The sequence below is a fragment of the Colletotrichum lupini genome, chromosome 1, assembly GCF_023278565.1.
Source record: "Colletotrichum lupini chromosome 1, complete sequence".
NCBI lineage: Eukaryota > Fungi > Ascomycota > Sordariomycetes > Glomerellales > Glomerellaceae > Colletotrichum > Colletotrichum lupini.
In genome coordinates this window covers 524,652-546,614 of record NC_064672.1, presented here as the reverse complement: position 1 = coordinate 546,614, position 21,963 = coordinate 524,652, and the positions used below count along the sequence as shown (strand labels likewise).

Here is a 21,963-nt window from a genome sequence, read left to right as displayed (position 1 = left end):
TTATCCCTCTATTTATATAATAACTTTTTTACTACTTACGAATTATTTTAATCCTTTATTTAGTACTATTTTTATAAAAACGTTTATAAGGTTATTTTTATTATTAATCTAACGGATCTTAAGTATCTCGTACCTTTTATACGATTACTTAAGGGCTATAATATTAATTATAAGCCTCTTTTCTTTTATTATTCTTAATTTAACGAGGCATTCGTATAGCGAGTAAGAATTAATATAAATAACCGTTAAAATAAATAAAAAGCTAATTCGATTAGTAATCTTCCTTAGTATTATTAAAATCGTATAAGAGAAGTTAACGCTATTAATTATATTATAAACCTCTAACGCTAGTATATTTCTTATTACCCGCTTATTTTTAGTTAATAAATAATAAATTATATTACTATATATAGTAAATTCGCTCTCGCTTATACTCTTATTAACTAAGATAATAATATGCCCTAATTATAAAATAAGGTCGTTATTATTTATAAATAACTTATTAACGAAGACGTAGAGCTTATTAATTATAAGGTTAATTAAGTAATAAACGAGACTTTAATTAAGATTTATTTATTATTACTTAAGCCGCTTATTAAGTATCTCGACGTCTTATTTAGTTAAATTTATAACCTGCGCTACTTTAATATAATTAAAAGTCGCCTTAAGTTAATAAATATTTATAATATATACCCCTTATATAAGCTTAGCTTTATACTACTTCTTAACGTTAGTTATATTTAAATTAATAAGGTTAATCTTTTTATCTTACCCCTTTTATTAAAAAACGACGGTTTCCTTTTTAATTATAAAAATCCTGCCGTTAAATACTAAGGGGGTATTTATTATAAGGACCTCTTTTAGCTTCGTTATAAAGCCCGCTTTTTAAAGCTCCTTATCCTCTTTTTTTATAAAATTAATATTAAATAGGCTTAATATATTATTAATTTATATTTTAATAATCCTAAATTAGTTACCTTCGTACTCCGTAATTAGTAAGTACGGGTTATATATAGAGGTAATTATTAATAGTTAATTAATATAAAAATTATAATAAGTAGCCTATTAATAAGTGCCTAATTTTACGAGCCTATATAGTAGCTTAAGTACTTTAATAATCGTACTTTTTAAGTACTTACTAACTATTTCCTTTAGTAAATAGGCTAGGATTTTCTTTATAAGCCCTATAGCTAATTAAGTATAGGCCTAAGTAATATTACGGCTCTAAATCTCGTATCCCTTCTTCCGTAGCGATACTATTAGTACTATTATTAATTATTAGCTATAGCGCTATATAGTAAGTAATTATATAAGTAGCGTCGCTTTTTTAATATTACTATACCCCTAAATTACGTATTTAGACTTCTCGTATAGCTAGGGTATTCCTTTCTTTTTAAGTTTACGAACTATTCGTAATTTAAATATATAGAGGTTTATATATTTTTTTAAGTTATATAAAATAAATTAATAGACCCCTCGATCGTAAAGAGTATTTACTTTAATAAGATCTAATCCCTTATACGGCTTTTTAATAATTATAATTACGCCTTCTTTACGTAGTTTAACTACTAGCTTAAAATCGGCTTTCTTTTTTATTATATAAAAAGTATTAATTACCTCGTTATTAATAATAAATTGCCGCGTTAGGGCTTGTTATTATAGTTTTTTATAACGTCTTATTAATAGTATTAATACCCTTTTAGTAATTTCCTTTTCCTCGTCGTTTATTAATATTATTACGACGATTTCGTTAAAGATAATTTCTTATACCTCTACTACGGGTTATATAGTTTCCCCTAACTTTTCTTCTTTTTATAAATTAAAAATTACCTCGTTAAGATTTATATAATATAGTCTAATTATTATAATTAATATTTTAAATAACTAGTCGCGATCTCTTATAACTATATAAGAGCGCTCGTTAATAGAAATTAACTTATATAGCCCAGCTTATTATTAAGTAATTTCGTACTATACTTATATATTTAAATTTAATAGTATATTTAAATTATCCCCTATATTAGGCCTATTATATATAGTAATTACCTCGTTAACTTACTTTTTTATACTTATTTCGCGTAGTACTTATATTACTTTTTTAATTACTTAGGCTCGTTAGCTTATGCTTAGTAATAGTAGCGAGGCTAAGGTCGTTCTTAAATATACTCTAAATACTAATAATATTAATATAAGTCCATTAAGCCCTATAGTATCGTTATAGTATTTAAGTACTATCTAGAGGCATTCGTCGTTAATAAAATCCGGATTTTCCTCTTTAATAATTCTAAACGCCCTTTTTAATTATTAATATACCCTTTTTACTTTTTTAATACTATAATACGCTTTAATAAGTACGACTTTTAGCTATATACTATAAGCCGTTATATTATCCTTAAATTTTATTAACTTAAAGCTAGTATTAGCGTCGGTTTTAATACTATTTAGCGGTCCCTAGTATATATCGATCTAGCTTTTTTATAAAGCTACTTATACTATTTTTACTTATAAATCCTAGAGGAATTGCCCTACCTAAAAGGATATAGCTACGTTAATTATATATAGTACTAGCTAATTATTTAAATAAAAAATATTAATAACGACTTTCTAATTAAAATTAAGCTTATTACGCAATTTAAATTTAAATCTACGTAAGCTCTGCGCATTTATTTAATATTAATAATATACTTTTATTAACTACTCTAGCGCCCCTATTTTAATATTATTATTACTTAATTATTTTAAAAAGTTATATAGCCTCGTAACTAATAAATATTTAAATCTCTAATATAATTTTCTAAGCTTACTTTCCGTTAAGTAATTAATTAACTTTATATTGTTAATAAGCTTTATAAACGTATACCCCTATCGTCGTTTAACTATTTTAAAATACTTACCGCTAGAGATTCTATTCTTTATATTATTAAATATAATACCTAATCGATCTATATCTTTTAAATATAAGAAAAATAGGGTATTAATAAGTAAAATATAAAAAGTTATTGTTTTAAAATACGTTTTTATTTTTATTATACCTAAGGTAACGATTTCCTTATTTAGGCTAAAACTAATCCTCGTAATACTTACTATTAACGTATTAAGTATTACTAGCGCAATCTTTTATACTACTTAGAATTACCTTTTTCTTTTAATTAACTATTATAATACTTTAGTATTTAAAATAATTTTATAAAACTTATCTAGGCCGTACTTTTTATTTACGTAGAATACTTATACGAGCTTAGTATTTAAGGGATCTAAGTAATATAAAAAGGACCCCTCTAGCTACCCTTAGATTTACTTAGTATTATATTCCTTTTTTTTAAATATTAAGAAAAATAGCGTTTTCTTTTTAATCGTTAAGAGAATAAGCTTCGGCCTTATTAAATTCGCCCTTTTAGCTACCTCTATATCCGTTATTTAAGGGACCTTCTTTTACTATTTATAAATAAAAGCCTACTTATTAAAAACTTTTATTACCCTCTATTCGTTTAGCTTTATATATCCTCTAAAAACTAACGGGGTAAAAAAAAAGTAATTAATATCGTTAATTTCGTTATAATTTAATTTATTAATATAAGGGGTAAAATCTTCTTTATTTTTTAAATCTCTTATAAGGGGTATATACTTTAGGCCGCTACTTTAGCTACTATTACTAAGTTCTATACCCCCGGATTTACCTTTATATATAATAAGGAATTAGTTAAATTAACGAGGGCTAGTTTTATTATTTACTACCCTCGACTTTTTATACTATTCGTACAATTTAATACGCTCTTTTTTAAAATAATTACTTAACTAATATCTATCCTTTTTATAAATATAGTATTACCTCTTCTATTACCCTACCTATAAGTTAAATCTCTACTTATTTAATAAATCTAGGCCTCTTTATTAGCGATTACTATATCTAGCCTCTTTTCTTTTTTTATTATATATTTAATTAACTTAATATTATTAATAAGGGCCGTCGTATACTTAAAAATAGGTTTAGCGTAGTATTTTTATTTTAATATTAAAACTTAATTTTAGTTTTAAATAGAGCGTTTTGTAATTTTTAAGTACTTAGTATAGGGTTATTTTTACTTTTAATATACGCTAAACTACGGTATAAAAATATCCGACTTTTTATTTATTTATCCCCTTATTTAGCTAAGTTTTCGCTAGCTTATTAATTCGATCAATAAGCTCTTTAAGGATCTCTATTTGTAATTTACCCTCTATTATCCTAGTTATAAATATAAAAAAAATCGCTCGTAGCTTAAATAAGAGCTCTAGGTTCTTATTATAGGTTTTAAAGCGGCTTCGGATTGCGTTAATTATATTAAAAAAGTCGTTTTAATCGAGATTACGTACTACTTCGTAATAATAATTAGAGGCTTTGCTTATAAATATGATATTAATTACTAAATAATATTAATATTCCCTAATTCCGACTTTTTTATAATAATTATAAAATATCGTTAAGGTTTCTTATAAAACCTTATACTTCCACCTAGAGTATAATTTCTCTTTTAGGAAGATCTTTTTAAAGTTTATAAATTATTTTATATTTACTATTAGATTTTTGGTATTTATATACGATCCCTACGTCGCTACGTATTATTAATAACTTCGGGTCGTCTACCTCTTTTCTTATTAGCTAATTAGTACCGAATTTCGTATTAATAATAATAATAAGTTATAAATTAAAATAAGTAAAATTATCGATTATCGTACTTTTAGTACTATATTTTACCTTAGTATATCCTTTTATAACGATAGATTTTTATTAATAATTATAAAGAGGAAATCTAGGTCGTTTACCCTTTTTCTAAATTTATTAAAGTAATTATACGCTCTATCGACCTATACTTAGTTCTATAATACGAATTCCTCCTTTATAATTATTATTATTAGTATTTTATATAGCTCTCGTAATTATAATTACGCTAGTAATACCCCTCGCTTATAAAAAATTTTATTAACTACTTTTATAATTCCTAAGCTTACGCTCGCGAACTATTTATCTAATTAGTAACTAAGGTTATTTACGATTTTATAAAATAGGGGTTACTCCTATAGCCCCTTTTTTTTATAAACCTTAGTTAAATAGATTAATATTACGTTAATTTATTTACTATTAAGCTAATCCGTAATTCTATATATTTACGTCCCCTAATAATCCGGGTTAATATTTACTTATTTATAAGGGATTAGGATTTTATCTAGGATTAGGTTTCGTCCTCTTTTCTTTACCTTAATTTACTAAAGGTCGTACTTTAGTTTATACTTATATTAATAGTTACTAGCGTATTTAATTTTAATAAGAAAATATTTAATTCGCGCGCTAGTTATAATAAATCCGTACTTTTACTATTTAATAAATTTATTAAGGTCTAAGAAATTCTTACTTCCTCTCGCTATTTTATTATTACTCTTATTTTTATTATTTTTAACGATTATTACTACCCTTTTAAATCGCTAGCTATTATATTTATTAAGATCCTCTTTTTTATTTAATATAAAAGGGTAGGTTTTAGTAATTCCTTTTTATAATAGTAGCAGTAGACGTTTATATTATTATAAAAAGATATAATAATTAGTCTCGGGATTTTTATTAATTACCGATTTTCGCTATCCCGTATATTTCTCGCTTTTTAAGCCTCGTACTCTCTATAATTTCTAAATAGCTTCTTTTTTTAACTTACCTTTTTTAAAGTAGTATTTTATAAAAATAGTTAAAAGTAAATGCTAAGTAGCTTATAAAAGAGTTATATAAGTTATTAAGAACTATATAAGCCGTTAGGCCGTTAAGTATAGTTAACGAAGTTAAGCCCTCTTTTTTATAAAATTATAGATTTTAAGGACTTATTAAAAATACTTACTTATCGCTCGTACGTAGTAAAGTTAGATATTTTAAAAATCTTATTTTTTATAACCTCTCGGTACCCTATTTTATATTTTTTAAGTAGTCTTTTTTATAACTTAATTATAGTTAGGTAATTATTACTTATTAATAATCCCTTTTATTACTTAGTTAATTTCTTAAAATTAATAATCTCGTACCGAGAGCTAATATAAAAAAAAGCCTTTTAGTAGCCTTTTAAAAGATTTTTTTCTTTTCTCTTTAAATCCTCGTTTTTTTAGCCTTTTCTTAAGCTAATAATAACTTTAATAAGAAGTTATAAAACTATTTTAAAATAGCTACTTTTTTTTTAAGTTAATTTCTAAAATCCGTAATATTCTTAACTTAATATTATTAAGATTTCTAAATCCCCTCTTCTCTTATTAAACCGTCCCCTATATTTTATTTTTAAATAATACTTAGGGAGTAATTAAGGGAGCTATAAAGAGGTTATTTAGATCGCGGGCTTAAAGTTATACTTATAAAATCCTTATAATAATAAACTTTTTTATATATTATAAATCTCTTAGCTTAATAACTCCTATAGGGTTACTTTTATTACTAAATAAAAATATTTATATTTAAAGATCCCTTTTTTTAATTATATAATACTCTTTTATATTATATTATTAAGCTCGTTCGTTATACTAATTAATTAGGTAAGTAGTCGTTACGTAAGTATTTCTTTTTACTAATTTAACTAGTTAATTTCTAATTATAAGCCGGCTATGAAAAAGTCGTTTAGTAAAAAAGCCGCTCGGGGCAACGGTAAAAGGCTAGTTACTTAAGTAGTTCCGTTAATTAACGTATTTTAATATAATAAACGTCGACCTCTCGTAAGTAATAAAGGGCTATAATTACTTAATTCCGTATAGTATTTAAAAATTGCCTCTTTTTTTATCTATTTTTATAAAGTTAATTAGTACGAATTTCTTATTCTATATAGTATTAAGAAGTCGTCTTTTTTATATAATAAGATACCTTACCGATTTACGATAATAGAATTTAATTACTAATTAGTATTAGTATCTTTATTATAAAGTAGTTAGTTCGAACCGTAGTTAATAAAGAGATTAATTAAACTATATAAATATTTACGTAAGTATAAGAAAGAGGTTCTAACCGTAAGTTAGGCTAGTTATAATAATCGTAAATAGGGCCCCTAATTAGCCCCTGCGCAGTCGGCCGTATGCCGCGGTCGAATTAGACTTCCAATCCGATAATAACCCAATATTATTTCTCATGGACCCCACGGATTTGCCAGGAACGGTCTCTTTAGTGAGACGTCAACATGAGCCTCTGCTCATAGTTATATAAGCTGAAACAGTATATGTGCTGTAATACTGCAAGAGATGCTCGAAGTAGAGCGTTCAATGCGTGAAAGATCAGGTCAGATCAATGGGCCGAGTACCCCCCATCGACGCAAATGGTTTGCCCTGTGACAGTAGCACTCGCATCACTCGCCAACCATATGGCAACTCCGGCAAAGTCCTCGGCCTTGCCATTACGCCCAGTCATTGTCCGCGCCGCATGTGTCTCCGCCTTCTCCGTATCCGAAAAGACCTCTTCCGTCATCGGAGTGTCCACAAGTCCCGGCGCAATGGCGTTGCACAGAACCCCGCTCGGCGACCAGGCCTCGGCTTGAGAGCGCGTAAGCGACACCAAACCGCCTTTTGCTACACCATAAGCACCGCTGTTACCAAATGCGCGGAATGACTGCTGGCTGGCAAGATTGATAATGCGTCCGCTTCCGCGCTCTGCCATTCCCGGGCCGAATGCTTGGCCTAAGGCAAACGGGGCAGTTAGGTTCGCGGCGATGGTGTAGTCCCAGTCTCCTTGTGTTATTCGTGACAATGGCGGGCGGTTGTTGACGCCTGCTGCGTTGACGAGGATGTCTGGTATGCCGTGCGCGGACTTGATGCGAGCGCTGGCGTGGTTGAGGTCTGCTAGGTTGGCGAGGTCTGCCGTGATGGACGTCGCGGGGACACCAAGTTGTGTGAGCTGATCGACTGTCGCTGCTAGAGGTTGTGATCTCCGTGCAATGAGTATGATTTTTGCGCCGGCTTGACCTAAGGCGAGGGCAATTTCTTTTCCGATTCCTGAGCTACCACCAGTGACAACTGCTGTTCTGCCCGCCAGACTGAAGAGGCGGGTGAGGTAGGTCGGCAGAGTGCTGAGATTTCTCGCCATTGTCCAGAGTGTTCTGATCTTGCCTGTTCAGTAAGAAAAGAAACCAAAATGACAGGAATCAATATGAAAGATGTAAGAGTTATCGACTTTATGTGACAGTAAGTACGGTAGAAGGTCGGCCTTTACTGTGAGTCGAGGTGGATGTACATGGCATTTTCTTGAAGTGTGACTCTAAGTCAAGTGTGTGTGTGACTAACCGACCCTTGTAAGTCAATTCTGGGGTTAGTGCTTCGAGGCGAGAGATTTCACATGCAGCTACCGGCGTTCATAATACACTTAGAGTGAACTAGGACGCCTGCAACACCCGATACTCCAACTTTTCTAGGTGGAAAATATTGCACGTGACGGACATCAGTTCGGGAGACGATGAACAGCACCAGTTTTTACTACTCAAGCCCTCGACTGGCGAGGTTGGCTTGCATGCACAGGTGAGTTTGGCTGCCAATTGCAAATCCGGCCCAATGCACGGTGGAGGCTGGGAACAGCATGCACGAATGGTATGCAGCAGCAAATGAGAAGGATAACTGCATCATTGGATAAAGTCGAAGTCTCTAACCCGCCGAACAGGCATCTGTATGTTTGGTTTATTTTCAAAATGCGACATAATCCTCCAAGCGCAGAAGTAAGCGCTTCTTGAGATGTGTATGAGAAGCTCCGGAAGATCGTGACTTAGCGCTAGGCTAGTTCAGGTGACGGTGTCAAGCGCAGTGGCACCTGTCAAGCTAACTCCGATGCTGGCCCCAGATGCGGGGGTTAGCTCAATTGCATTCGTGTGTGGCATTTCGGGACTTCTATGATCAGTTGAAACTCCAGATATTGACTTCAACCTGTGTATGAGAAATTGGGAACCTTACCACCTTAAACGCCCGGAGAGATTTGAGGGAGACCGCCGCAGAGAAGTATGAAAAGCTATCCGGGGTCTTGCCAGAAGGTCGCTCGAAGATGAAGTAAAGGGGAAGGCTGCCTTTGAGTAACTAGCTGAATACATACGTCTACGTGATGGCACATGACATACTTGAACGAGGAGTTCCACAAGCGCGTATAAGATCATGTTGTGATTGTGTGGTTTCTTATTGGATCTATCGTACTGGATGTTATTATCCAACACTACTACAATGTCATGCCCTCGAAGCATTCATCTTTCATTAATCGTCTAATCGTCAAGCATTCCCGTCACTTTCCATAGAACCACATACTACCCAGTGCCCTGAGACTAGAACGGCGGCAGACAGTTCAGTGCAATGAACTGGTTCTTGGGACTGGCATAGAAATGGAACGCAAACAGCCACAAGTATCCGATCGACTTCCCAACTCTTCCACTCATCTTATGATAGAACCGAGGGAAGTAAGTCTGAAGGCCATAGAGAAAGGCCGTTTCCATGATCATCGCGATGTAGTTCAACATCCACCACCAGACCTCCACACCAACGTGGCACTTGATTCCGCAGATATACTCAGTGCCAGCATGGAAGATACCACTAAGGAAGAAGATGAGTCCATTCAGGACCCAGCGAGTCTTTCCCCGGAAAGGTCGCTGACCTACGCCAAGGGTAGTCAAGATCATCTCGCCCAATCCGTTAGTGGTGCGGTAGATGAGTCGATCGAAGTATTTGCTCCAAAAGCGCCGGAGATTCCAGCCTTCGCGGATATCGCCGAAGACCGGAGGCCACTCTTCGGGTTCATCAATGTGAAGCGCTACGAAGAAAAGGGCGACGGTTGAGTGGATGAAGGTGTACCAGTAGAAAGCGCCCCAAACGCCCTCGAAGGCGAAGTAGCAGCGGATAACCACCTCCCGTAGGTCGGTCTCATTTCGAAGGAGACGGCGGAAGTAAGAACGTTTGTGGGGGGCAATGTCTTCATGGGAATACCAGGCGTACGTGTCCCAAACGTAGTCCTTGACACGTTCCAAGATGAAGATGAGAGTGATCTTGGCTATCGTAGCCATGATCCAGCGGTTTCTTGGACTGAGAGAGTTCCAAAAGCGAGCAAAGAGCTGGCTGGTTTTGTTCCAAGCGTTATGGCTGACTCGAAGTACAAGGTAACGGTAACTATTGATCCGTTCGAGCACACTTTTGTTGTTGTTTGCCTCAGCCGAGCTCTGATCCAAGTTTTCATTGTTGATGGTGGCTTTCTCGGCGGATGTCTCTTCGATCGTAGCTGTGATGGATGCTTCTGCGAGCTGCCTCTTGCGCTCTTCGTCTGCCATGATCAAGTGGAGGACAGGAGCCGGACGACTGGTGTTGACAAAGCGTGCGTTCCACATGAGTTTGTAGGTGGCGAGGATGCGTTGTCCCCAAGGAAGTTTCTTTTGCTCTTGAGTAACGGCGATATCTTCCCATAGCATCATAACAGCTGCACCCATGTTTTGAATGACGAGTACCTGAACAAGGGTGATCTTGACAGCGTAGAAGATTGGTAGGTTGGAGACTTGTTGAATGATAGCGGCTGCCAAGGCGAGGGATGCACCGACGAAGGCTGTGCGATATCGGCCATTGGAGTTGAAGGCGATTGCGAGAGAAGCCAAGTTGAGAATGTAGATCAGAGCTGGGTAGAAGAGTATGTCTGTCTGAATCAGATAGCTCTGTGACCGGATATGGTCGAGAAAGTGGTTGGCCAATGATTCCCATATTCCAATGGGCTCGCCGTACATGTGATCCCAGTCTGAATCTGTCCAATTCCATTCGGGGCCAGTGTAGTTCCATAGGCTTGCCTGTTCCTCAATAGTAGGCGGCATGATATCCATCTTCGGAATAGAAGCTATAGTTGAATTGATATTCATGGCGAGATTATCGTCCAGGGGTTTCCAAAAACAATGGCAGAAATGTGCTTCAAGTCTGTTACTTGCAGGCAGACTTGCGTGGCTCAAACGGATATCTCAGGGCGTGGAAATGTGAATGGAGGATGGGTTGAGCATTGATGTGCGACTAATAGAGGATGGGAGAGCGCTTCTTATAGGGTCAGAAACCTGGACCTCTTCCTTGGAATGCAAGAGAGTTTGGCCGTTAGACGGCGCACAAGTGTACCTTACCTTACTGGCTGGTAGACTTCAAACCTTCAGTCTACATGTATGGCTTCATCCTGACCGGGAGTTTTAACTGGAGAACAATTGGATGGGTATGGATTCAAGGGTAGCTCCGATAGGATTGAACAGACTCAAAACACATTTCAGTGATGCACCTATCTCCTATAGTTTCTCGGTTTCCTAGACACACAGGCGACTTTTGGGCGATAATAGGCGGAGCACTGAGAGCGGTTGGAGGGATCGGATCCATCGTCTCACTCCTTACTTGCCACAGTAATAAATTGAAGTGTGCTACATTGTGTCTGAAGAAGGTAAGTAGAAATAAATACCGATAAACATTCGAGCATATGCTGCTTGCTTTCTCCCCCGGATTATCAAACCACCCGGCACAGTCTTCCATTCTCGTGGGGGAGCTTATTTTCGGTGACAACTTCCCAGAACTCACTACCGACAGCAGTCGCAGCATAGAAAACATCCTCAGGGTCCCATCTACGTTTCAGCTCCAGCAACCGAGGGTATTTGCTGTCGCCATAGAACGACTGTTGGAAATTCGGCTCCATCCTGTCCGACTCAGCAAGGTATGAGCCAGCACCTGGAGAGACATCTCTCCACCGCTGCATATCTCCGAAAGTGAAACCTTTGCGGGCTTCTAAAATTTCCTCCGCGGTGGCATTTATGGACCACCTGACGGACTGGAGAGCGAACAAGATATTCTCGCGCCAGGCTGGGTTGACAGCGTTGTCTGGGTCATCGGGACTGATGGCCTTGATGTTGAATCCAACAAAGACGTGATTAGTCTCGAGGGATGTGCGGATAGCTTCAAAAGTGGCCTGCTTCAGCTCTTCGCTTTCGAAATTCTTGCGGGGAAAGAGACGCGAACCGCTTTGAACGTTTACCTTCTCGACTACCTCGAGCGGGAAGAAGTCTTTCCAGGCAGGATAGAAGCTTTGGTATTCTGTGATATTAGGGTCGAACCTAATCCCGAGATCGTGGAGCTTGGTGAACCATGGGTCTAGCAAACTGGTCACTTCCTTTGCTGTCTTGTTGGGTGCGAAGAAGGGCGTCATCTGGAAGAGAAAATTCCCAGGGCTTGGGTTGTTGTGCAACAAGAGGAAGTACGAGTACGTGCCATTGTCGGCGTTGTGAATAAAAGAGTCGAAGTAGCTGCGTACACCACTCCAAAAAGTCTCGTTGGACAGACCGTCCGCCGTAGAGAATTTGAACGCCGAGGCAGTTGTGGGAACGTCTGGAAAGGCCTTGACTGTGACCGAGATTGCTACAGCAAAGGTCGAGCCACCACCACCTCGAAGCGCCCAAAATAGATCAGCATTTTGGCTGTGGTCTGCAGTCACAAGGTCTCCGTCCGCTGTCACGACCTCGAAGGCCAGGGCTTGGTCTGCCCCAGTACCATATATCGAACTCAGGGGAGAATGGCCTCCACCCTGTATGTACCCTCCCATCACCCCAACAGTCTAGGAAAAGTTAGTTCCAATATCGTTCAGTACTATCTTGGTCAACGCACCTGTCCTTCGCCACCAACAACAACTCTACCGTATTCAGACGCCACCTTGTATATCTCGAAAGCTTGAACACCGGTGCCACATTTGAAAGCAGGACCAGAGTATCCCTCGGTATCGTCGGTAATATTCTCGATGAATTCAATGCTTTTCAGGTGATGTGTCCATATACTCAATGACTCTCCACCACCCGATTTGCCTGAGAAGTCATGTCCTGTATTCTTGACTACCAGTCTCACACCCGTCTCTTTGGCAAACTTAACGCCTTCTTGTACGTGCTTGGCAGAAGTGGCATTAATTACGTACCACGGGAACCCACCCATGGTACAGTTGCCAGAGTCGTAAATGTTGGGTGGCAAACACGTGAGACCCTGATAGACGGGCGAGAACATTTCGATAGGGTCATCAAGGTGGGTGTAGGAGTTCGTCCAAGTGGCCGTCATGCTGGCACAGGCGGCCTCATCGTACTCGGCGCCACTGTAGCATGCTGCTGCCTGCGGTCGTGGCTTAAGGAGGCGGTTTTCTACCCGTTCATTGAGAGCCGCCCAGGCTTCGTCAGAGGGCCAGGAGATGTCACCTGGATATACTTTGCAACGAGCCGGTGCGATGTCTGCTGAAGCCACCAGAGCGTACAAAAGTATCGCTGACAGTCGAGAAGCCATGGCTTAATTGCGCTGACAGAGCTGTCATGCATAAAAGTGTAGCAGATGCCGACCCCAAATCTTGGATGAAGATTCAGACACTATGCCGCGTTTTAAGATGAAAACTTCGTAATCAACCTTCTTTATAGATTTTGGGAATGAAAAGTGCGGGGAGGATTTCTTTTTTAGCGTTGCAGTGAGAATGGCGAGCCCTCATCATCGTTCCCCTGTCATGTTAAGCCAAGATGACGATCTTCACTAGAAACAGAGGAGATTTCCGTAGCATGTCAGCGTCGTACCGAATTTCCACGCTATTGACCAGCGTCAACTTGAATTCGTATCTGAGTCTTGACTCGTCCATGCTGAAACCTCCAGGAGACTCCACGTCGGCAATTGATACAACGGTTTACATGGAGACTTCGCAAGTCGCGGGCATCCAGGCTAACTCACATCATGTTGCCTAAGTAAAAATCATTACACGGTTCAGTTCTCTTGTGCTTGAGATACCTAGAAATAGAGGGGGAATCACACGAATTGCGAAAGACTTCATTTCATATCAATTTTTTGAATCTACCCTGACACCGATAGACTGTCCAAACTCGAAGAAAGAATTACTGCATTTGCTGCGTGGTGGTCGTCTGATCTGAATCTTCTTGCTTCGCAGTCATTGAAAGCTGGAAATCCATTGCGAAAGTTGGTACTAAGCCCCCTTTCCTCTTGTGAAACTGATAACTCAAAAGCTATGGCGTACATTCGTCGTATGTTGTGGTTTTCGTAGGTATGTCCGACTTGGAGTGTATTGACAACTCCGTGTGTTTTCGTGTATGATCGCGTATGTTCGCTCGGCTCTTATTCTAGCTGAGATCATTTTGAACCATGAAGTTGACGCTGGACTCGTGAGATGCGGGGAAATCAAGCAGCCCGTGCAGCGCCGTTGAGATCTTGGCTCAGTTTTTGGCTGTTGTTTCCAACGGTACTATTTGGAACGTTGCCGAAGGATGATGAGGATCCATTCCCGTTGTCGATCTGGTTTTGGAATCCATCCCAGGGTTGAGCTGCTTGGTTCGCTATGTTGCTGGAATTTCCGGCCCTAGGTCCACTTCCGTGACCAGCAAATTGTTGATTCTGAATATCGTTCGAGGTTTGTGTCACTTGATTCCTCGGGATCCCTAACCAAAGAGTAACCTCCCTCATACAGACCGTTCCGTGGTTGCACATGAGTGACACCTTGCCTTGCATTTTCATGCATGTCGACATGACTACATTCCGTGTAAAGTCGTCTAGTTTTTGGACCTCTGGGTCCGTCAAGCCTGAGACATAGAGACCAATCTGTCCATGCATGGGGTTCAAACTCGGATCGAGATCGGTCGTGAATCCGCTAAAAGAGGCCTGTTTGAAGATGAATCGTTTTCGGATCAGGTTGGGTGGTTGCGGATTGCTGCCGGGCGAGACTACTTCGAAGAAGTGATCAGGGCGTGAAAGGTATCCCTGCAGAAAGACGGAGAATGTCTCCGTTTGAGGCGAGGCGGCGGCCATGGTGTCTTTTCTCTTTTTCTTTGGTAGCAAATGAGCAATAAAATCGGTCTTATTGGAGTGTTCAGATAGTATTTTCGGGGGTGCAAATGGTGAAAGAGATTAGATTGCGTCCGGCTAACGATTACAATTTATAGCACTCTAGTCGGAGGCTTTTGTGCATGAGGGACGCGTTACATACCAAATAGCCTCGTCGCCTTATGTAGCAGCTTGAAGTAGTGGCGGAGACAGAATCAGCGAATCGAATTCCTTACCAAGGCACTCTGTAACCTAGATCAAGACGATGGAAGCCAAAGCTGGCCACTCAGCGTCATGATATGTGACACGCTCAACGCATGCTTTAAGGTAGATAAGGTGGTTGAACTCGAAAAGTTAGACTGAGCCGCGAAGGTACCCTCAATTATGGTCAGACCACGGGTGTAGCAGTTCTTAATAGTACATAGACGTGTGAGAGATCAATAGGGGGCTTGCTTCAGCAGCAGTTCAACACTGGAATGAAGAATCGTAAGACGTGCTGAAAGCCTGTGATATTTGGTGATGAAGCACGATCACGAATTCATGGCAGGAATCCGAGCCAATGTTGCTGAAGCTTGCCCTATATTACTCTCCCGTATGCGCGTAGCCACACCCGAGAGACGGATGCATCATGTAGCCGGTTCTGGTAAATAGAAACTTCCGTGAAATTATTTCTGGAAGCCACTTTCATGTCCTCAGCATGTAAACTTTCCATCTGAGAAGTAGTAACTGTGACTGTGTGTGCCGACATTGAGCGATCTTTGCTACTCATGACCTATCACTGCAGCATTCCGCCAGCAGGAATACTCCCGGATCATCCTGATCTGTGATCACATAGGCGACCCGGCGGAATTTGGCATTATGTAGCAAGTCTAGGGACTTGCTTTTTTGAAGTACCTTGAGCGTTTCTTTCCTCTCGTTGGTGTGCCGAGTCCGCCGGTTTTCTTCCCAGAGGGCATTCATTCTTACTTCCAGTTGCATCTGTGCGTTTCAGGTTGGAGTATAGCGATACCCTGAGAAATTTCTGCATTTCACCTGTGGTAGGGAGACTGAGTCTCATTGTTTGCCCCTGCTAGCTTCAAACACCGCTTCCGTAGTCTCAAGGTCTCATTAAGTTATCTCTGCCCCTTCCTTAAGCGGCATCAGATGAGTAATATAGCCACGACGGTGATGATTCCAAGAAATGCATTGTAACTTGAGTCGGGTTACAAAATTTCATCTCTTGAGGTAAGCGTGAGATTATGCCTTCACCATTTCCTCGAGCCTTCACACCGCATGAGCTTCCTGACTCAGGTCCTCATGAATCTGCGCCTGGGCTACGGTAACATGCTAGGCGTCTTGAAGCCTATTTGTCTGAGTTTTGAACTGTACGGTATTCTTAGCAGTACTGTTTCGGAAAAAAGGACACTAACCAGAATAAAGCAGAAGTATCGTTGTTTGGCATGTCTGGATATCACATAGTGTGAGCTCAAGCTCAGACTATTTGGCACTATTCAGGTAAGTCAACGGTGTGCAGCCTTTCCATCGAAAGATGCATTCTAGGTAAGTTGCATGGGCGTTGCTTTAGATGATTTTCAGAAGGTCTCTGTTTCTGTAAAGTCTGACGGTGTGGTTGCTGGGACGATGAAGTATTGTTGAGTACATAGTAATTGTATTATTTAGTCGTAAAGTCACCCAATAGTCAAGGCTACGTGGGAGGTTAGATGAGATGATGCGAGGCCCTGTAGATGCTAGCGCCGGATACTAAAGATGCACCCTGAAGAACTAGATCGCGTCGACCCAGCGCGCTTCGAGCCGAATCGAAGTGGGACTGAGGAACAAGGACCTCGACATGGATAGCTCTGGAATCTTGTTGTGCCAGAACCCCACGGGAGCAATCTCCCTTAGCAATCGTGGTGACTGTTGACGGAAACGGAACCCCGAACATGAAATCAAACATTAGACAAACCGTTGAGGGTGCCACTGATTCGACGTTGATATCGAGCCTTTGACGCAATTGACTTTTGATCCAGAATCAAACGCTCAGTGGACCAATATGACCTCGCTCGCCGCCACCTTTGTTTCGGCGAGGCAGGCTCTTAGTTCCGGTGCCCGTACCGTCTCCGGGTCGGGATTATGAAGCAGGAAACCTAGTGGGATTACCATCGAGAATTCTCCCAAAGAACGTGTATGGACTCTCCTACAAGTATTGGCAATAGGAGAAAGTAGAACGTCTGCCTGCCGCTCTTGTCTAAGTGCAGGATTGGCAGCAGCGCCCTTGGCGTCGCGATGCCAGATTGCTGGGCCGCAGCAGGACGAATAATGCCCTGATCCATCCCCGATGCGGTTCTTATGTGAATAAGCCAGCGGTCATGGTAATCAGGCCGCGAACCACAATCCTCGGATGCGATTTCCGCCGACCAAGGAGCCTTAGTACCCTGGAACTTACTCTTTTGAAGGTCTTTCGGCCGGAAGAGTCTCTAGCTCACGTGGGTCCGAACCGACACAGCCGCCGGACTCTCAGCCCCGGCGCCACGAACATGAGCCAGACCTCATTCTGGCCGGAAGGTCGATAACGCTTTGGCCAATATCGGCCGATGCCCCACTCCATCGGATTCACAAATCGGGCAAAGGAGAGTAGGCTATAATGCCATAGTCTCTGGTGAGGCTGGCTTGTGGTGCTGTCAGGATAGCCTGATGACCTGAACGTCGCGTGGCAGTCGGAGTCCGTGAGGCAAAGACATCTGGGTGGTGGCTTGCTGTTGACATGTGTATTCGTTGTTGTGAGAGACATCATGAAACGAGACAATATGCTGGCAACAGCCGGATGCGGCTTTGATTCTGAGCCCAAGGACTCGATGAATAGTGAAGACAGTAATTATCGTTATTAAATAGGCTATTACTGGCTTCAATGTTCATCAGTTGTGTTGAAGGCATCCCGTCGGCATGGCTTTATGCACCATTCCATCCACACAAACGTGATCTTCTGTGCTTGAAACATTTGAGATGTTTCGACTCCATTAACGAGAATCTGAAGGTTATGAGGCGCTTCTTAGGGATGATTTCGGTGGCTTTTGCCTGTCATATGGAGTGCCGGCGCCAGGACATCACGCTCGCAGAGGCAGGAAGAGGCACCGGCCAAGGCTGAGCTACGCCAACATGATCGATCATCGAAGTCTAACCATAAACTCATTCGATGTATTGGTGAACCCAGTTCGACTCATGCGTCTTCTTGTAAACAATTCACGGGGCGCTTCCCGATGCCAGACCGTTCTCAGAGGAGGTCTATGCTGCCTCCCGACGCGAGATAATCTCGATTTCTCAAAGAAGATGTGGCTGAATCCCTGCCCAAAATGGACTCACTGTCAGACGAGTTAAACTGCATCTGACTCGGAGGAATTCCAGATTGTTGGAATCGAACCAGCTCTCTAGGTATATCGCTAAAGTTATCGCTGGACCCAAGTCAACGGTGCCGGAGGACTACGGTGGCTTGCGCAGAGGCCATGCGGAAGCGAGCTGGCTGAATTGAAGCGGCATGCTTAGCTAGAACTGGCATCTTCTCCGTGGCAGAAGTCAGAATTAGTAGATGTAGATTGAGTTGCCATGAGTTTTCTTTGCTATGAGCAGCCGGTGACTGTTTCATGCAATAGTAGTTGACCAAGTGAGAGCCGACTTACCATGAGTGGGAAATCAATCGTGACAACGCCCAAACTTTTGATACGACGCTTAATTATCGATAATCCCCAGGCCAAGTTCGCCAGCTCAGTGCCAGCGTTGCACAGCTTGCTTATTCCGGTGGCCAAAGCTCTCTGGTCTGGCTAGATCTACCAATGGGTGTCGATCATCCCGCGGCCCCTCAGCATGTCTCACCAAGGGAGTCTTGTCCATCGACGTAGCAAAAGCCTTCTAGGACCATTTGGGCCGGCAGTAAAAGAAAAAGGCAAGTCCGGGAAGCCGGTAGGTAGGTAATAAAGAAACATGGTCCGGATGCGATTGAAGAGTAAGCACAGAGACAATCGTCACTGATCCAGCGATCTCCACTCAAGCTAGCCGTAGATCCTGAACGGAGGGCTCTTAGAAAGACCCCGGACTGCCTTGGCCCCAGACGGTCCGACGCCGCGGCTGTCCGAGCGAACCCTCCAGGCTCGACTTGCCCGATGCTGATACGCCAATTCCCCTCGTTTGGACGTGGTGGTCCTGCAGGGGAGCGGATGCAACGAACAAGACTGGTGTCTTGTGTGTGTTGTTCGTCCCTTCATCTGTTTCCCACCCCTCAAAAAATGGCAGAAATCCAAGAAAGGAAGGCCAGTCGGTAGGCGAAGTCCCCGACAAATTGCGCCTCTGCGATGAAAGACGGGACGATGGCTGTTCATGTTGCATTTGCCTTCCAGGAAGGGCCAAGGAGTCCGTCCGCACAACCCCTTTGTGATTTATGATGATGTGATGAGTGTTTGCTTGTCACTTTATCGTCTAAGCGAAGAAATACGACTGTGAAAGGAGATGTGGAAGAAATGGGAATGGGGCAAAAACGCACGACATTTCAAACATGTCTAAGTCTATCTGCATGCTGCACGCTCGGGGCCACTCCAATAAAAACGTCTAACGCTGCAGAAGGAATAGAGAAGCAACGGTGAGCGGCATGGAAGAAAAAAGAAGAGAGGGCGCAGAAGCAAACACCAAGACATTTCCACTGTGAGCAGCAATTTTGGGTTGGCCGAAAATTACGTATGTTTGCCATTTATTTTTAATTATCCAGGGCGTTTCTTATTGACCTCTTCGCACTTTGATCGGCTGATCGGCTTGTGGAGTCTCTCTCATCTGGGTGGGAAAGTTGGGGAACTGAATCGAGTCTCCATTCCAAGGGTGAGATTTGCGAGGAGCAAGAACTAGAGAGGAAGAGAGAGGGATTCGACGGGGACGAGACCACCTCAGCTCGTACCATGTAAACCTGCATGTACTTACGCAGTCCACTGAACAAAACTTAACATAGAGTGAGTGGCAAGGAAGCCTCGAACCTTGAGGCCTTCGTCCCAATGCCAGCCATGAGCGATCTTGACCGTCTTTGTCCACGCAAAACGCCAGTGCTATCTGCATCAGGTGAAACAAGTTCGCCAGCAACAAAAAGGCACTTGGTTAGCCGTGTCCCCGAATCCGTTTCCGGAATGCACATACCACGTGTGCAGGGGCCCTGGAGCTGACGGCTTTCTCGAGGTACCGCACTGCAGGGTGTTGCGCGCACCACTCTCTGGAGCTACTCAAACACCCCCAGTCAGGTTCATCTCGAGAACGGCTCGACGGAGGGCTTGACTTCGGGAACCATTTATCATTGCTGCCCCTCCCCCCTTCGCTCTTGTCCAACCTTTCCAACCCCTCTAGGTTGTCTCCATTTAATCCCGAATGAGTTGTCTTATTTGACCATCCGCCGACTCTTGCTGGCCAACGGCTGAGAACTCCGATTCGAAATCTACCCGCGAGCTGGACTTCGACCTACGGAATTCGAAGTCTCCCCCCCGAGTATGCAAACGGCAACGGCCCCGATCTCGAGAACCCTTGTAGAAAATGGGCGGCTCCATACTTGAATTACTCGGCAAAGCCGACAACCTCAAAGACCCTGTGCCGGTTCTCAACCAACGACCTGCGGTCCTGGCTATGGTCGTTTCCTTTCTGGTACTTGATGCCCATGAACCACATCCAGACAATTCTAGCTTCTGACCATTTACCGTAGCTTGTCGCCTGGATATGCGGTGCCTTTCGACTCTATGTCCGGTTATTTATTGCTCGGTGTCCGGGATGGGATGACTTCTTCGTTGTGTTATCTTTGGTATGTAGCTATCAGGCAACCGTTTCGCATTATTTTCAATGTCTAACATTTTGCCCGCAGCTCACAAGCCTGCTTTTATCTATAGCAACGTGTGTGGGTAAGTGTCTTCATTCTATGGCGCCTACCTACGAAAGAAAGGTCCTCTAACTCTTCAATGCAGCCACGGATTATGGGCTGGGCAAGCACTTTCTATTACTTGGAGTTAACGGCATGCAAAATTTCATCAAAGCCTTTTATGTCTGCAACGGCGCATACCCAATGGCAACAGCCCTCATCAAATTGGCCCTACTGTTTCAATATCTACGAATGTTTGAACGCAACACGAAGTCTCGAATCGTTACCATTATCGTCATTTACATCACCGCACTATGGGGTGTAGCTTACTCCTTCATTGCCTGGATCCCCTGCCTTCCCGTGTCGGCCTTTTGGGACCTTTCATCGACTACGGATACTCGATGGGCATTTGGCTCCCGCGACCCCATTATCTTTGCGAAAAGCTTTGAAAGCCACGTCGGAATGAATGTTGCACTGGACCTGATTGTATTTGCGATACCTATTCCCTTGTTCCTGGAGGCTGGAACTCGGACGAAGTCGCGCTTGGGCCTGCTTGGTCTGTTCACCATGGGTGTTCTGTAAGTTCCATGTCTTAAACTTCCTTTCCATCTCAAAGCGAACACTTCCCGTCTGACTCGATTTCGCTAGCGTGAACGTTCTTGGAATCTTCCGTCTCATCGGCATTTCACACTCGAGAGCGGGCACTTATCCGACCCTCGATCCCAGCTGGTACGGCTGCGTGCCCATCGTTCTCGCTGCGGTTGAGATCAACTTGGCGACGATTTGCGCCTCGTTACCCGTCTTCTGGCCCACCCTACAGAGTAGCATCGGCCACATCTTTATCACAAAAGAGATCGAGATTACATCGGAGATACGCCGTCTCAGCAGTCTCCGTGACGAGGAGGCCACCGCTGAGCTATGCGACTTTCCATCACCACAAAAACCGAGCAAGACGTATGGAGGAGTCGAGGTAAATGAGAGATGGTGTATCAATGAGTCCCCGTTGAGGTCAACAAAAGTTGAGGTCGAATCAAGGGGACTTCACACAAAGCCGAGCGAAATGTCGCTATTTTCCGAAGGGTTCAAGAGGATAGCGGACGACCAGGAGTCACATGATCGTCTCGTCCCGTCCCCATCACGCAGTCGATTGAGACCATGATTAATAAAAGTTTCATTTCACCTTCATGAATTACTTGGCGATGTATCTACATCGGATTGAGCATTCTCTAAGCACATGTTATCTATGAAGTGCGTAATGCAACTTAAGCTTTCATTGGAGTGTGATACTGAGTGCCCCATCCCCTCAC

The 21,963-nt window shown here is 41.6% G+C and overlaps 9 protein-coding genes across 9 annotated transcripts; 1 reads left to right on the top strand and 8 right to left on the bottom strand.

The window, feature by feature from the left end:
- Positions 1-144: 144 nt before the first annotated feature.
- Positions 145-429, bottom strand: CLUP02_00166 (uncharacterized protein; the record flags this gene model as incomplete). Its single annotated transcript, XM_049279218.1, has 1 exon — positions 145-429. A coding segment is annotated over one exon (285 nt), but the record flags the coding sequence as incomplete, so codon positions are not given.
- A 6,850-nt stretch (positions 430-7,279) lies between these two features.
- Positions 7,280-8,074, bottom strand: CLUP02_00165 (short chain dehydrogenase; the record flags this gene model as incomplete). The annotated part of the gene is made up of 1 exon (XM_049279217.1): positions 7,280-8,074. One exon carries the CDS (start codon positions 8,072-8,074, stop codon positions 7,280-7,282), a length of 795 nt encoding a protein of 264 aa, XP_049135174.1.
- Positions 8,075-9,287: 1,213 nt separating this feature from the next.
- On the bottom strand, positions 9,288-10,817 carry CLUP02_00164 (uncharacterized protein; the record flags this gene model as incomplete). Its single annotated transcript, XM_049279216.1, has 1 exon — positions 9,288-10,817. The coding sequence occupies one exon, from the start codon at positions 10,815-10,817 to the stop codon at positions 9,288-9,290; it is 1,530 nt and encodes a 509-aa protein (XP_049135173.1).
- Positions 10,818-10,911: 94 nt separating this feature from the next.
- CLUP02_00163 (uncharacterized protein) lies at positions 10,912-11,346 on the bottom strand (the record flags this gene model as incomplete). The annotated part of the gene is made up of 2 exons (XM_049279215.1): positions 10,912-10,998; positions 11,287-11,346. The coding sequence occupies 2 exons, from the start codon at positions 11,344-11,346 to the stop codon at positions 10,912-10,914; spliced, it is 147 nt and encodes a 48-aa protein (XP_049135172.1).
- A 124-nt stretch (positions 11,347-11,470) lies between these two features.
- On the bottom strand, positions 11,471-13,275 carry CLUP02_00162 (FAD binding domain-containing protein; the record flags this gene model as incomplete). The annotated part of the gene is made up of 2 exons (XM_049279214.1): positions 11,471-12,568; positions 12,619-13,275. 2 exons carry the CDS (start codon positions 13,273-13,275, stop codon positions 11,471-11,473), a joined length of 1,755 nt encoding a protein of 584 aa, XP_049135171.1.
- A 214-nt stretch (positions 13,276-13,489) lies between these two features.
- Positions 13,490-13,940, bottom strand: CLUP02_00161 (uncharacterized protein; the record flags this gene model as incomplete). The annotated part of the gene is made up of 2 exons (XM_049279213.1): positions 13,490-13,616; positions 13,870-13,940. 2 exons carry the CDS (start codon positions 13,938-13,940, stop codon positions 13,490-13,492), a joined length of 198 nt encoding a protein of 65 aa, XP_049135170.1.
- A 168-nt stretch (positions 13,941-14,108) lies between these two features.
- Positions 14,109-14,790, bottom strand: CLUP02_00160 (uncharacterized protein; the record flags this gene model as incomplete). The annotated part of the gene is made up of 3 exons (XM_049279212.1): positions 14,109-14,195; positions 14,242-14,379; positions 14,455-14,790. 3 exons carry the CDS (start codon positions 14,788-14,790, stop codon positions 14,109-14,111), a joined length of 561 nt encoding a protein of 186 aa, XP_049135169.1.
- A 1,575-nt stretch (positions 14,791-16,365) lies between these two features.
- Positions 16,366-20,108, bottom strand: CLUP02_00159 (uncharacterized protein; the record flags this gene model as incomplete). The annotated part of the gene is made up of 18 exons (XM_049279211.1): positions 16,366-16,417; positions 16,477-16,523; positions 16,582-16,684; positions 16,747-16,857; positions 16,945-17,261; positions 17,318-17,622; positions 17,760-17,859; positions 17,964-18,139; positions 18,250-18,415; positions 18,459-18,599; positions 18,652-18,687; positions 18,760-18,803; positions 18,873-19,014; positions 19,112-19,146; positions 19,564-19,667; positions 19,744-19,865; positions 19,954-20,000; positions 20,045-20,108. 18 exons carry the CDS (start codon positions 20,106-20,108, stop codon positions 16,366-16,368), a joined length of 2,112 nt encoding a protein of 703 aa, XP_049135168.1.
- A 232-nt stretch (positions 20,109-20,340) lies between these two features.
- CLUP02_00158 (uncharacterized protein) lies at positions 20,341-21,815 on the top strand (the record flags this gene model as incomplete). Its single annotated transcript, XM_049279210.1, has 5 exons — positions 20,341-20,436; positions 20,507-20,602; positions 20,663-20,699; positions 20,763-21,234; positions 21,305-21,815. The coding sequence occupies 5 exons, from the start codon at positions 20,341-20,343 to the stop codon at positions 21,813-21,815; spliced, it is 1,212 nt and encodes a 403-aa protein (XP_049135167.1).
- Between the last annotated feature and the right edge of the window lie 148 nt (positions 21,816-21,963).